General features: G+C 45.7%; 1 protein-coding gene across 1 annotated transcript; it reads right to left on the reverse strand.

The window, feature by feature from the left end:
- Positions 1-377: 377 nt before the first annotated feature.
- On the reverse strand, positions 378-1,950 carry LOC109765904 (SKP1-interacting partner 15). Its single transcript, XM_020324675.4, has one exon. It carries the CDS (start codon positions 1,885-1,887, stop codon positions 670-672), a length of 1,218 nt encoding a protein of 405 aa, XP_020180264.1. The 5' UTR covers positions 1,888-1,950; the 3' UTR covers positions 378-669.
- Positions 1,951-15,224: the final 13,274 nt, after the last annotated feature.

Genomic DNA, 15,224 nt, shown 5'->3' on the forward strand with positions numbered 1-15,224 from the left:
ATCCGTGCAGCTAGTATGAACACTCAATGCCTATATTAACCCGATCATTTGATGAGTCGTGTATCAAATGAAAGTCCAATCAAGTTAACCTAGATGCGACACGGGTAACAAAATGCATATCAGAGAACTCCAAGCACTAACAGCAGTAGTAGTTGATGCCACTCTAAATACAAAAATAAAGATGGCATCACAAAAAACAACATCTACAACTTTCAAAATGGTAGCTGGTAAAGAAGTTAAATCTAATCATCCAAATTTAAACATATTAGGCTTCTACAATTTTAAGCAATCTTCAGATGCACAGCACGCCTATATCAAGGTGCCATGTGCATGTGGTCAACACACATAAAAAATGCAGAGTAGTTAACACACTAAAATTTTGTTCCTATAAATGCGACATTTAACATTTTATCGTCTAAACATATAACAACAGTCTGCATCATTTCAATGTCTGAAACAACGAACCAACAGATCATTTCATGTTCATTAAGTACAACAACTGGAAGTATTTCATCAAGCTAAGAACCAAGTACGATGTAAATAAAATGTATGGAGATATAAATTCCTCTTCAGGCAGTAGATGGGTGTCCCAGATCAATGGAAAATCGTTAGTTGAGCGCATTTAGTCACGCACCAGTCTGGGATATCATTTTCCATCAGCCTGACGGGTCACGGCATTGCTGTGAACCCACCATCGAACACAAAGCCGCGGTATACACCATCACCATATCCAGGAACACCATCCACCCAGTCCCACTTGCCGCCGCTGCTCCCTACGTCGTCCTCCTCCCACATTGCCAGCTTCCCGCGAACGCGCTTTCCACCAAACCACACCTTCCCATCACCCCCAAACACCTTTACCTTGTTGTTGCCGCCGGCAACAGGGGCCGGCATGGCGCTTCCCTGCGCAGCAGCCTCGCAGAGGCCGGTGAAGCAGCGGTACATATTGGGCGGCATGCGCCCAGCCTCGTCCCACTCCATGGTGGCCAGATCCAGCCGGAGGATGAGCACCGTGGAGCAGGGCGCGTCCAAGGCGAAGGACGACCTGAGGCCACCGATCATGAGGACGCGGCGGCCGCCCGCGCCGGCCAGCAGGCGGGGGCGCTTGAGGATCTCGAAGACGTCGCCCCAGGAGGCGCGCTCGACGGGCGCCCAGCCGCCGGTGAGCCTGGCGAGCGGGCAGGAGAAGAGCTTCCACTGGCTGCGCCAGGGGGTGCCGACGTCGCAGAGCGCGAAGACGGCGCGGGCGCCGGCGGCCAGGATGGGGCTCCGCGGCTTGGAGGGGAGCGAGAGCGGGTGCTTCATCCACTTGCCAGATCCCTCGGACGGGGAGTAGGAGAGCGCGGCGAGCTCGGTGAGGACGAGCACGACGCCGCCGGGCCCCGCGAGGACGGTGCCGTGGCGCGCCCAGGCGGATCCGAGCGGGGGCAGCAGGCGGTAGGTGCCCGCCAGCGGGTTGCAGACGGCGAGCGCCTTGGGCGGGTGGGCTGCGGCGGGCGAGGACGACGAGGAGGAGGAGGAGGAGGGGAGGGGCGCGGGGGAGGTCTCGATCCAGAGGTAGAGGAGCGAGGCGGAGGAGGCGACGGGGGAGAAGGCCTGGTGCGGGAGGAAGGCGGTGAAGGGGAGGCGGAGCCAGCAGCGGCGGTCGGGGTCGAAGGCGTGGAGGCAGCCCCCGCCCTCGGGCCGCGGGTGGCGGAGCAGCAGCAGGCGGAGCGCCGGCAGCAGCGCGAGGAACGGCCCCGTGAGGGTCTCCCGGAAGAGGCGCGACACGGGGCGGCACGCCACCGCGTCCCGCAGCGGCAGCCGCAGCAGCACGTTGCGCAGCGCGTCGGGCGGCAGGCAGTGGATCGGCGCCGCCGCAGCCTCGTCGTCGTCGGAGCCGGCCATGGCCGCCGGTGGGTGGGAGGCGGAGGAGGAGATGGGGGAGGGGGAGGGGGAGGGGAGAAGAGTGGTATATCGGGAAGGAAATCCGGGGGGCGGAGGGGCGTTCTCGTCATTTCGCATGACGTGGCGTATAATATACCACGGGCTGGCCCACCGGAACGGCCGCCCGGTTCGAGTGCATGCCAGTGGGGTCCTTCGAGGCCGGAGGGCGTCTGCCGCCGTGCCGGGCCCACTGTCCGTGAGACGTGGAGGGAGGTACGGGTGGGCGCGGCGGTGCGTCGAGGAGCCGGCGGTGCGATCGGAGCCGTTACGACTGCCGCGGGTACGTCGGGGTGCGTTTGGTGCGGTGGATGACGCGTGGGTCCGGGTGCTTGTGGGGCGTGCGTGGCGTTGGCGGGGTGGGTGTGAGGTCGGGTGAGGGTGGTTAGCGGCGGGAATGGCGCGTGAACTGATAAAGGGATGATGCACCTTTGCCTGCCGGGTGGGGCCCACATGGCCGTTGAGATCGATAGGAAATACGAGTAGCTCTTTACTTTTTTTAGAAAAACAAAACAATGTTTTTTTAGGGGTAATAAAAATCAAATAATTAGCACTGACTGCAGGTCCCGTTTGTTCCTCGCTCAAGAGGGTAAAGAGAACGAGTCCACGGCCCAAAACGCTAACTGGGTCATCTCGCCGGCCTGCAGATCTTTTTTTTTTTACTTTCATGTCCTTCTTATTCTTTCCTTTTCCCCCAAAAGTGGGGCTATTGATTCATCAACAAGCAAAATGGAGTTCATCGCCACCCGGGAGGTTGATGCTCTCTAAAGCAAGTCTCACCGACAGAGACAAAAAAAACAAATCATCGTGGTTCTTGCACGGCGGAAATCAGCGGTTTGGAGCATATCGACCCCAAAAAGCACATCTTACGAGGGCATGTGCCATAATGTTGGAGCTTCAGGCAACACGGATGGCAGGATCCTCGTCTTGAAGCTCGAAGAAATCAACAAGAGGTTCACACTAGTAGAAAAGAGCCTTTAGTCCCGGTTCAAAAGGGCCTTTAGTCCCGGTTCTGGAACCGGGGCTAAAGGGTCGTTACTAAAGCCTCCCCTTTAGTCCCGGTCCTTACACGAACCGGTACTAAAGTAAATTTTATGATTTTTTTTTTGAAAACAAAATTTTGAAATTTTTTTGATTTTCAAATTTCTGAATTATTTTAACCTCTAATCTCTAATCACCCCTCATCATCTAACTTCTCGGACGGTCACCCATCCTCTCACTACTCCAGCCTGAGCACGCTTAACTTCCGGGTTCTATTCTCCCTCGTATCCAAGTCTGCACTTGTTGTTTTCCTGACAATAGTAAGATGTCAATCTTATTAACCCTCAGGAATTTAGCTTGAGCATGAAGTCTCACATTTCACTGTTTGAGTTTGAAACTATTGTCCTAAAAAACAATAATTATTTGGTAACACTAATATTTCTTGAATAAGTAGTTTGACCATAGTTTGACCACAGTTTGACCAGATTTGACCAAAATTCAATAAAACTGAAATAATTATTTCGTAACACTAATATTTCTTGAATAATTAGTTTGACATTGTTTGACCACAGTTTGACCACAATTTGACCAGATTTGACTAAAATTCAAAAAAACTGAAATAATTATTTAGTAACACTAATATTCTTGAATAATTATTTAGTAACACTAGTACTTCTTGAATAAGTAGTTTGACCATAGTTTGACCAGATTTAACAAAAATTCAAAAAAAACTAAAATTTGAGCATAACTTTTTTTCCTTTTAGAATTTGAGGATTCTAAAAATTTGCAAACAGGCCATAGGCTGTAAAAATCGGATGCGGATTTTCGTGCTGAACATTTTGAAATATTATATGTTTTTTTCTGACATCGTATGCAAAAGTTATAGCCGTTTTACATTTTCCCTACACTTTTTGCAAAACATGTCCAAATTTAAGTTTTTAAATTTTCCTAACTAGTACATGTAGTAACATAACTACACCTGGAAGGATTTTAATTTTTGAAGTTTTTATCATTTTCTTTTGCTTTTTACAAAACTGAAAAGGCGATCCAGGGGGTAGAGTTTGAAAATGGGACCTTTAGTACCGGTTCGTGCCACGAACCGGTACTAATGCCTCAAACCCCATTAGTACCGGTTGGTGGCTCGAACCGGGACTAAAGGTCTAACCTTTAGTACCGGTTGGTGGCTCGAACCGGGACTAAAGGTCTAACCTTTAGTACCGGTTGGTGCCACGAACCGGTACTAATGGGCATCGCACCCTTTAGTCCCGGTTCGTGGCACCAACCGGGACTAAAGGTCCCATTTGAACCGGGACTAATGCCTGTACGGTGCCCTAGCCGCTCGAACCGGGACTAATGCTCACATTAGTCCCGGTTCGTAATGCAACCGGGATTAATGCTCTTTTCTGGCCGAACCAAAGCTCTGTTTTCTACTAGTGTCAATGTTCCAATGTCCATGACTCCAAAGGATTTCATTTGGTCCTGGCAACATCTACAGAAGTTCTACGAAAAAGAAACATTATGTCAAGCTAGATCACAAATCGAGTGAGATTCAAGAAGCATCGCCTGTTGGGGGACGTAGTAATTTCAAAAATTTCCTACGCACACGCAAGATCATGGTGATGCATAGCAACGAGAGGGGAGAGTGTTGTCCACGTATCCTCGTAGACCGAAAGCGGAAGCGTTAACACAACGCGGTTGATGTAGTCGTACGTCTTCACGATCCGACCGATCAAGTACCGAACGCACGGCACCTCCGAGTTCAGCACACGTTCAGCTCGATGACGTCCCTCGAACTCCGATCCAGCCGAGTGTTGAGGGAGAGTTTCGTCAGCACGACGGCGTGGTGACGATGATGATGTTCTACCGACGCAGGGCTTCGCCTAAGCACCGCTACGATATTATCGAGGTGTAATATGGTGGAGGGGGGCACCGCACACGGCTAAGAGATCAATAGATCAATTGTTGTGTCTATGGGGTGCCCCCCTGCCCCCGTATATAAAGGAGAAAGGGGGAGGCGGCCGGCCAAGGAGGAGGGCGCGCCAAGGGGGGAGTCCTAGGACTCCCACCGGGAGTAGGACTCCTCCTTTCCTTGTTGGAGTAGGAGAAGGGAAGGGAGAAGGAGAAGGAAGGAAGGGGGCGCCCCCCCTCCCTAGTCCAATTCGGACTAGTCCATGGGGAGGGGTGCGGCCACCCTTTGGGGCCTTTCTCTCCTTTTCTGTATGGCCCATTAAGGCCCAATACGAATTCCCGTAACTCTCCGGTACTCCGAAAAATACCCGAATCACTCGGAACCTTTCCGATGTCCGAATATAGTCGTCCAATATATCGATCTTTACGTGTCGACCATTTCGAGACTCCTCGTCATGTCACCGATCTCATCCGGACTCCGAACTCCTTCGGTACATCAAAACTCATAAACTCATAATAAAACTGTCATCGTAACGTTAAGCGTGCGGACCCTACGGGTTCGAGAACTATGTAGACATGACCGAGACACGTCTCCGGTCAATAACCAATAGCGGGACCTGGATGCCCATATTGGCTCCCACATATTCTACGAAGATCTTTATCGGTCAAACCGCATAACAACATACGTTGTTCCCTTTGTCATCGGTATGTTACTTGCCCGAGATTCGATCGTCGGTATCTTAATACCTAGTTCAATCTCGTTACCGGCAAGTCTCTTTACTCGTTCCGTAATACATCATCTCGCAACAAACTCATTAGTTGCAATGCTTGCAAGGCTTAAGTGATGTGCATTACCGAGAGGGCCCAGAGATACCTCTCCGACAATCGGAGTGACAAATCCTAATCTCGAAATACGCCGACCCAACAAGTACCTTCGGAGACACCTGTAGAGCACCTTTATAATCACCCAGTTACGTTGTGACGTTTGGTAGCACACAAAGTGTTCCTCCGGTAAACGGGAGTTGCATAATCTCATAGTCATAGGAACATGTATAAGTCATGAAGAAAGCAATAGCAACATACTAAACGATCGAGTGCTAAGCTAACGGAATGGGTCAAGTCAATCACATCATTCTCCTAATGATGTGATCCCGTTAATCAAATGACAACTCATGTCTATGGCTAGGAAACATAACCATCTTTGATCAACGAGCTAGTCAAGTAGAGGCATACTAGTGACACTCTGTTTGTCTATGTATTCACACATGTATCATGTTTTCGGTTAATACAATTCTAGCATGAATAATAAACATTTATCATGATATAAGGAAATAAATAATAACTTTATTATTGCCTCTAGGGCATATTTCCTTCAGTCTCCCACTTGCACTAGAGTCAATAATCTAGTTCACGGAGACAATAGATAAGGAAATCGACTTAATGAAGACGTGTTTTGCAGTTTTTGAGTAATATTCCTAAGGTAGCGATAACCTTCGACCAGATAGAGTTAAGGTTGCATCTAAAAACGCTCATGGTCCCACATGAAAAGGAAGTAAAGAAAGGACAAGGACGTGACTGGGGATATCTTCCGAGGATACCTTCGAAACTACAAGAAGAAGAGATTTGGTGGCAAATTAGATTTGCATGACTAGGCAAGATTTGTGTGGAAGGGGAAATGTTTACGAGCTTTCCAAATAATTGAAAGCAAGCCGGATAATTTTTAGTTTAGTTAGTGAAAAGGATAAAACAACACATCAATAATGGAAACCTTGTGGTATATCCCTCGGGACCCCCTAAAATGCCCAAAGGCTCGTGATTATTAATGGCGATGAAAATACTGATGAAATGTATTCATGGATAAAATTTATGAAATGACCATGTAGCCCTTTACGTGCTAATGATCTAACAACAGAGTTACATTCAACTCTATCAAAAGCATTAGGTAAGTCTACCTTTAACAAGAAAAAATAGCTTGAAAATTGAAAAGTGTGTAATTTATTTCCCGGACAATAATAACATTATTCATATATTCTATTTTCTCGAATAAAGGCTTGTTAAGTTTTTTTGGCCATACTGACATTATTCATATGTTCTTTGTGAAGAAATATCAAAGATGATTTGTAAAGTTGGGTGGTCGCAACAAGGTGACGAACTGGGTGAGCATGAAAAATGGTGAGGCCTAAGATAGAGGGCCTTTCTGCCCAGTCGTGCAAGCCAAGTGTTTCCAACAAGGGAGTAACCTAGCACCGGTATAAGGCTATGAGCTATGTAATGTGGAGTATTATAAAAGGCGTGGATGTTTTCAAAGTCAGCATGATCTAGAGGGATGAGTCAAGGGAACAAATTAATATGTGGAAGCACCCTTGGATTCAGAGGGGATCTACTAGGCCGCCAATGCCTGTCGAGGGACATAATCTCGTAACTAAGGTAAGCGAGCTCATTGATCCTAAAACACAAAAGTGGGATACTAACTTAGTCCGCCAAACGTTCTCTATTGATGATGCTCTGTCGGTGATATAAATTCCTATCTACAAGTATGTAAAGGATGGTAACGTGTGGCTTTTAGGAGGCGACCATGGTCAATGGCAGCAGCTTAGGCAATTGCGAGCAAACACGGCAGATCTGGAGCAATATTTGAAAAATCGGGTGCCCTACCAATAAATGTCATTTCATGTAATGTTTCTATTGGAATAGTCACCCCCTGCACATGAATATTTCTCGGAGAGGCGTGGAACTCGAAACTCATCGTGTGATCTGCAATCTGCTCTTTGAAGATGTGAATCATTTCTTCATCTGCCCAAGTGAAATGCTAATGGAGAGATTCCCAACTGGAAGAGGTGCGTTGCAAAATGATGTTATGCCAAGGCCCACTTGAAGTGATGGAAAAGATAACTAAGCACCCAAAATTGCAGAAGTTGATGATTGTATACATGCTTTGGAGCTGGTGGGGACTGGCAAGAATTACAGAGGATCTCTGAAGAATTTTGATGCTTTCACCAGCCGTCTCCTGCACCATGTGTTAGGAATGGGATGCAACGCACACAAAGCAAGATAAGCATGTTGTCGCACGAGCCCATAGGTGGGTGAAGCCCAGTGAGGATGTGATCAAAATTCACATCGATGATGCATTTAGCCAAGAAGAACATTGTGGTGGTTGTCGTTGCCTTGCAAGTGACATTAAGGGGGGGGCATGTTGATTGTTCTAGTCGGACACATTTAGCATGCCAATGTGTGTATTCGAACAAAAGCAATAACACCAATAGAAGCCCAAAATATTGCATACCAGACGGCACAGGGAAAGTTGCCTTCGGCACGAACTGCATCACCCTCAAGCAAGCGACTAACATTGATGGTTTCGATCATGCACCTCTAGGAGCCATGCTCAGGAAGCAAAGGCTCCACTTACAACTAGATTTCATTAATGGTAGTGTGGAGTACTGCCCTCATGAATGTAACATATCAGCTCACGAGCTAGCTTCACTGTGTGTTGGCCAGGTTCAGAACTCATATGTTGTGGCTAACGAATTGGTCAGGTATTGTACAACATTTGGTGGTGCTTGTCAAAAAAGAGTTTCATCGATATAGTCATGGAAGTACTTTTTCATCCTATTGGCCAAAGTTTTATTGATTATTTTATAGACAACTTGTGGAGACTGGCAGGGTGAAAGTCATGTAAGTACTCTTTCAACCTAAAGCATATGGAACTCTTTGAAGATATTATTAGCCAGAGCTTAAATGTTACTAATTCTATTTGTGCATGTCTTTTAAGCACACAATTATGAAAAAGGTAGATTTTCTATCACCACGTGAATCGAATGCCTTTGAGATCAGTTTCATATATAAAAATGAAGTAAGCTTGGTCATAATTTTTTTTCATGATTGTCAATAAGATGGCTTCTTCTTTATGACTTTGCAGTTGGAAAGGAGAAGGGTGATATCATAATTCATGGTTCTAAGTAGCGGGCTATAACGCTGATGTAGCGGTTTCCACCCCAAAATGCTACACTACCGTTTCTATAACTCCTCGAATCTAGGTATTCCTATTATTGCGGTAACCAACAACGCTTTAGGCTTAGCACCATAACATATATAACACCGCCATTCCATGTTAGTGCGAACATGCGAAAGCAACATCAATCTTCTATTAGCATAGTAGGCCCAAAACAACGATATAGATAACGAGAACATGTGAGAATTACAATAAGCTACACCCTATTCAAAATCCAAAACCCATAATCTTTTGTGTCTTCCCGTGGCAGCTGCTTGATTGCAATAAGTAACTGGTGGGTTGTTCCTTCTCCTTCGAGTCTCTCCCTGGCCAAGCTCCAACGCCCCACAATGTCCCATCTAGGCAAGTGCATCTTTAGTTATGCCCTTCGGATTCTCGTATCTTGTCTTTCAGGTCAACAAAAATCAAGTGATGTTCTTCGGTAGTCTAGTTAGTAGCTCATCGTGTGAGTTAAAAGTAGCACTTTGTGTATGCAAAAAAACATTGTACTTGTGCCTACTACACCAGAAGTTGATTACTACTTGCAACTTTAAAATAATATTCGGGCTTGAGTTGTGGTCATGGACATGTATTGATGCTTCAAATTGCCATCTTTTTCCTATGTTTTCTAAGAGTGACATCTTCTTTGTGTTGATTTATTTATCATTTTCTCATTTTTGACACTGACACCATTTTGGCTCAGTTTCAGCATGGATAGAACTCAAGTTACAGTTGCAAAGAGTATTTTGGATTTGCTCCATTTATACAAGGAACCTACAAGGTTAGTAGCTCTAACATGGAATAGTTTATTAGAAGAGCTACATCAAGCAAATTGGACACCTTTTGGAAGTCCTTTTTTCTAGCAGCAACTCGTCTCAAATTTGAAGGCCCTTTCAGATTTAACCGTGGCAAGTTGAGTGATAGACATAATTGGTACATGCTCACTAAGAATGGTATGTACATCAACACTAAAGTATTACGAAAGACATTGCACCACTCTGTATTGGCAAAAGAATGGTCAAGACACTTGTAAGTAGGATTAGAGGAAGCATTTATGGTACACTAAGTGTAAGTTGGACCATGATATCAGATCTTATAGGTAGACATAAGAAAGGACCCCCCCCATCCCGAGCTATAGGCATCATCTCTAACAGATGTTGTATGCACCATGTTCTCAGTCAATGGTGTCTTTGGAACGCAAGCAAGGGATAGGGGCATTGAACGCTGAGATTGGTGACATCACTGGGAGGTTAAGGGGTTAGGGTTTGTAGCAAGGTTGTTTGGAGTAGAACCAGTGCTCTCTAGGCTTAGAGGTAAAGCCGACTAGATGTGAATTGCCAACGTAGTGTAATTTTTAATGCAACGTGTCGATTCCAAGCAGAAGAAGGGAGGAATAACCATCGGGAAGAAGTTAGTATGTAGGGTGCCGATGTGGATTTGGGAGTGTTGACATGGAAGAGAACATAAGGCGACTCGATGTGAGAAATGCATGCGGAGGGGTAAATAAAGGTGGGCGGGAGTTAAGGTCTAAATAGTCAACAACACATGGTATCAAAAGTAGTAGATTTACTATATCGACTGATAAACTATTAATTTCTCAAGGCTACATGTGGCCGGGAGTGGGATTTTATCTTGGGGGTCAAATGCAGATTGAACTTGGTAAAATTAGTGCTGGTTAGTTGATCATCCACTTGGTTAAATTAGTTGAGGGCTATTCAAAGAAGCCAAGGGGTGATCAGGTGAGTGCAGTCGTGTAACTAAAGGGCAAAAGCCAAGTGGTAAGCGTGGTTGTGTAAAAGGTTAAAGGTCAAAAGCCAAGTTAGTTCGTTAGTCATATCCCTTCTACATTATGGACGACAACCCAGAAATCATGCTGTCAAACTTATCTAGCTTGGAGTATAACCCGAAAAATAATTGTTGATTGATTTTTTCCTGATATATAGTAGTATGATTTGATATAGTTTTAGCGCATATGATACATATGTTGTCCTATATACTCAAATCATACTAATTAACCACATACTAGTAGTACTAATGTCGAACACTTTTTTTTTGCGAGAGAAATTTTCAATCTATTCATCAATCATGGCAGTACAGAGAACACAAGAGGTAATAAAAATTACAACTAGGTCTATGGACCACCTAGAGACGACTATAAGCACTGGAGCGAGCCGAAGGCGCGCCGCCGTCATCGCCCCTCCATCACCGGAGTCGGGCAAACCTTATTGTAGTAGACAGTCGGGAAGTCGTCGTGCTAAGGCCCCCAAAGGACCAGCACACCAGAGCAGCAACCATCGCCGATGAAGAGAGTTGTAGATTGAAAAGATCAAACCTGAAACCACACGAACGAAGACGAACAAAAACTGGATCCAAATAGATCCACCGAAGACCAGCACCGGCCGAATCCCATGAGATCCGACGGAGACACACCTCCACACATCCTCCGACAACGCTATTCGCACCATCGAGACGGGGATAGGACGTGGGAGACATTATTGCTACCGGGGGACATCGCCGCCGCCACACAACCCCAACAAAGACGTTCAACCTAGTAAAAACGAGAACGGGGTCCCTCCCGCCGGCGGGAGGCCGAGATCCTCCGCACCTCCGTAGGCCAAAGGCCATCGGAGGGGGGGGGGGGGGGCGGATCCGTGGCGACGCCGACGGGAGGAGGAAGGAGACTTTTCTTGTGGAGCACACGTTAATTAGTACGTAACTATACTAACGTCGAACACTTGAAGTCAAAGTTTCTTGTTGGGTCGTATACATATTTAAAAATCATGTAGTTTAGAATGTAAGTGGCACATTCGAATGGTCGATCGACACAAGAGGTCAGATTTTATAGCTAGCCGGGACAGACACTGGCAACGAAAGATTGGGAAAAGGGAGCGACCAAATCATGAAGGGAGAAAGAGAGACGAAAGCTGGAAGAGAAAAAGAAAGAAAGGCAGAAAGAAAGCGAGGCCACTCGCTAAAGCAAGATCATATCGACGGAGATAACATAAAAAGAGATTAGGAGGCGTGTGGAGTGCATGCTTATCCCGCACTCCCCTCCAATATTTTTCTCTCTTCTTCCCAAACGCAAATGCCAGCTTCTCTCTTATTCATCATGCATGGTGCACGCCGATTCAGCACTCACTGCAACTGCAAATAATTTATTCCTTTTTCTGGCTCGATCGACCAGACTTGAATTGTGCTACCGTGCATGCATCGAGTACGTGTACCTAATATGTTGACCTGTGTTGTGTGTTTGTTTATTTACTAATTATTCATGTCCTGTTTTTTTTTTGGGAACAATTTCTATACCTGCTTTTGTTGTGCTGCGATCAGAAATTTGTTTTGCTTGCTTGCAGAGCCGGGATGCTGTGTGTTTGTTCCTAGACTAGATAGCTCCCTTGTCATCTTCCCTTCAAAGTTTCTGTCTGCTCAAAGCACTGTGCCTTTTATTGTTTCTTCTTCTTCTTTTTGTTTGTGGATGGCAAAGAAGGAAAAACAGTGTCCACGAGAGGGATGCATGCATGCAAATTGCATGCACTTAGATTCCTCTGGATCTACTTTCCAATCAATGCATGCACTAGTTCTTACCCTCTCTTTTTTGTTTACCTCTTCCATCCCAAGATAATGTAGCTACTTATTTTAGACCAAATAATGTATTTATTTTGTTTTTACCTTCTACTTATGTTTTTGTTTTTACCTTCTACTTTTGTTCTAGTTATTTTGTTTTTACCTTCTACTTTCCGTAAATGATTACTATAATTTTTGAACTGACAAGATGCGGAGCATAAACATCGATCCATGATTCGCGATATGTTTGGTTCTTTGACAAGCAAAGAGACAATAGAGTAATAATTTAGTTAAATGATGATCGCCCTTTTTGAACTGGTAAGATGTGGGGTATAAACGTGGCGTTTCGATCGATTCGTGATATATTTGATTCTTTGAAGACAAGCAAAGACACACCACAGAGTAAATGGCTACCCGGCTAGCTATAGCTAGATGCCAATGCCATTCCAAATCAAGCACAGAAAGACAGAGATGCTTGTTGAGTTGTTCCTCCTTTCATTTCTGTCTTGTGTGTTACGTGGTGCACGCAGCTACATCTCCAAAGTGTTTTTAGTAAGTGATTTGCAGCTCAGAGCCTGAGATGATACGGTTCCATCATGATAAGGAGAATCAGCTACGTCACGGCAGGTACGTTGGCTAGCTTTACACAAGAAAAAACACACTTGCTATATATAGCCGGCCACATGAATATGTCCATGGCTGGCTAGCGACAACATCTATCCCATCATGAAATAAATGCCATTCAGCCACTTCCATCGGTTGCAACTATATGTGTGGCTTTTCTCCCATATATACAAAAACCGCATGTGAGCATTTTCAACTAAATGAAGTTTGCAGCTTTTCTTTTGTCTATGTTATGGTTGAATAATAGTACTAACTGATTGTTTTTGGCTGTATGCATGAGGACTGATGAAACGTAAGCTAATGTGACCCAACTGTTCTTTTCCCATGCAGTTTCTTTTTGTTCACAGTTGGCAGGCCCGTGGATTTCTCACCCATCTATCTGCTCCTCCGGTGGCGGATGTGGCGGGAAATCCGGTGCTCTATGCCTGGCTGGTAAATACATTAGGGTTAGTTTTTCTGTACGGTGACATCTTGACGGCGGTTGTGTCACCGTAGAGAATAATGCGTTCCTTGCTAGTTGCTACTGCCCGTCACAGAGCTTCTTTTATGAGAGGCCCCGTGGAAAGCGTATCGTACATAAGGTCGTCATCGACCGCTGCTTCATGCAGACGATAGCATCCTCGATGTGGTTGCTACTTTGGCACTAGGTTGCGGGCTGCAGGCAGGCGGATCCGGTGGTTTTCTTCGACTAAGTCGACAAGATTCGGTGGATCTGAGACCCAATGAGCACGGGGTTGAACCCCATCGGACGCGCCACATCGATATGTGCTCTGCAGCCCGCGGTGGTGCCTTCTTTCAGCTCACAAAACATTGATGTGATGGTGCTCCGACGGCTCTTTGGCTTGTGGTGTCCGTATCCTACTCCTCCGGTTACTAGCTACCCCGGTAACGCTGGTGGTGGACGATGGACAACAACGACTTGGTTTAGCAATCGACCCCCTCAGCAAAATGTTTATAAGTTTCTTTTGCGGATTATAAATTTCTTTTCTATTGGGTGTGTGTTGTTGTTGTGCCATGATGGTTGTACTCTTTGGTATTGTCCAGTGTGGACCGTGTGTGTAGTAATTTACAACTTCATATGATGAACAGTACATGTGTGGTTTCTCAAGAAAAAAAAGGTAAGGAAAGTTTCCATTTCCTATAAAAAACCAATTAATCATTGCACCTAAAATTGTCTAGCTTTCCTTTTGTCTATATAGCGGAGTATCTAATTGTTGAACCAGATGCATAATTGGTCGACATGTGCCTTGAAATTTTAGGTAGGCAGGCTACATATGCATGGCTTGCAAATACTCCCTCTCTCTCAGTTTATAGGGCGTGCACGGACCCCTAGGTCATCAATTTGACCAACCTAATACAAGTCATATATTACAAAAAATATATCAATATAAACCTTAGATGTTCTATTTTCAAACCGTATAATTTGTGTGTTATATAGTTTATATTAGGATGATAAAATTGACAACCTAGGTATACGCGCAGGATTTGTAAGCTGAAACGGAGGTAGTATATTCATGAGGATCATCACCATTTCAATGAACACTTACTTACTAGACACAAAACAGGCAGTGAGTAGTGACATATACATCCGCATGCACTGCCAGAAAGCTAGCTCCCAGCCCACTAGGCCAGCACAAATTTGTCAAACAGGAAAACAGCTAGTCCCCCGTAACAGAAACTCTAAAGCCTGATCCTCCCCTAGCTGGAGCTGGCTTGCTAGATCTCTTACGCATATGGATGACGACAATAATACTGATCGATACATATATGCAAGGAAAATCCAAAGGCCGATCGACGTGCCATGTTCCCTTGTCGATCCACCACGGAACGAACTCGCCAAGCTCTTGAGAAGTTAGACAGGACCAGACGTCGTTGCCGGTCTACCCATGCATACGTTGCACCACACGAGCTAGCTAGCGAAGATAATTAAGCGGCAGCTGTGTCTGTGTGGCTGTATGATATGATCGATGTACACTCAGCAAGCACCATGGATTTTGGAATGGATGAGTTAATAATCTATGTCTAGGTGTGTGGTCGATCGTGGTGGCCACGCGCGCCCGCCCAACACCGGATGTCAAAAGAGAGGAAAAGATAGATAGAGAGAGAGAGAGGGCCGTGTCAATGGCATGGCGGCATGTACGCACTAGCCACACAGTCCCGGAGCGGCATGAAAGCTGGGAACCTCAGCACTAATGGGAGAAAAAGGCAGGGGGAGAGCGGCATGCCCACACGCAAC

The sequence above is a fragment of the Aegilops tauschii genome, chromosome 2 (genome assembly GCF_002575655.3).
Source record: "Aegilops tauschii subsp. strangulata cultivar AL8/78 chromosome 2, Aet v6.0, whole genome shotgun sequence".
In the NCBI taxonomy this organism is placed as follows: Eukaryota; Viridiplantae; Streptophyta; class Magnoliopsida; order Poales; family Poaceae; genus Aegilops; species Aegilops tauschii.

What these genes read in the sequence shown, in the direction of transcription:
- LOC109765904 (XM_020324675.4), bottom strand. Translation starts at nt 1,887, where the DNA reads ATGGCCGGCTCCGACGACGACGAGGCTGCGGCGGCGCCGATCCACTGC.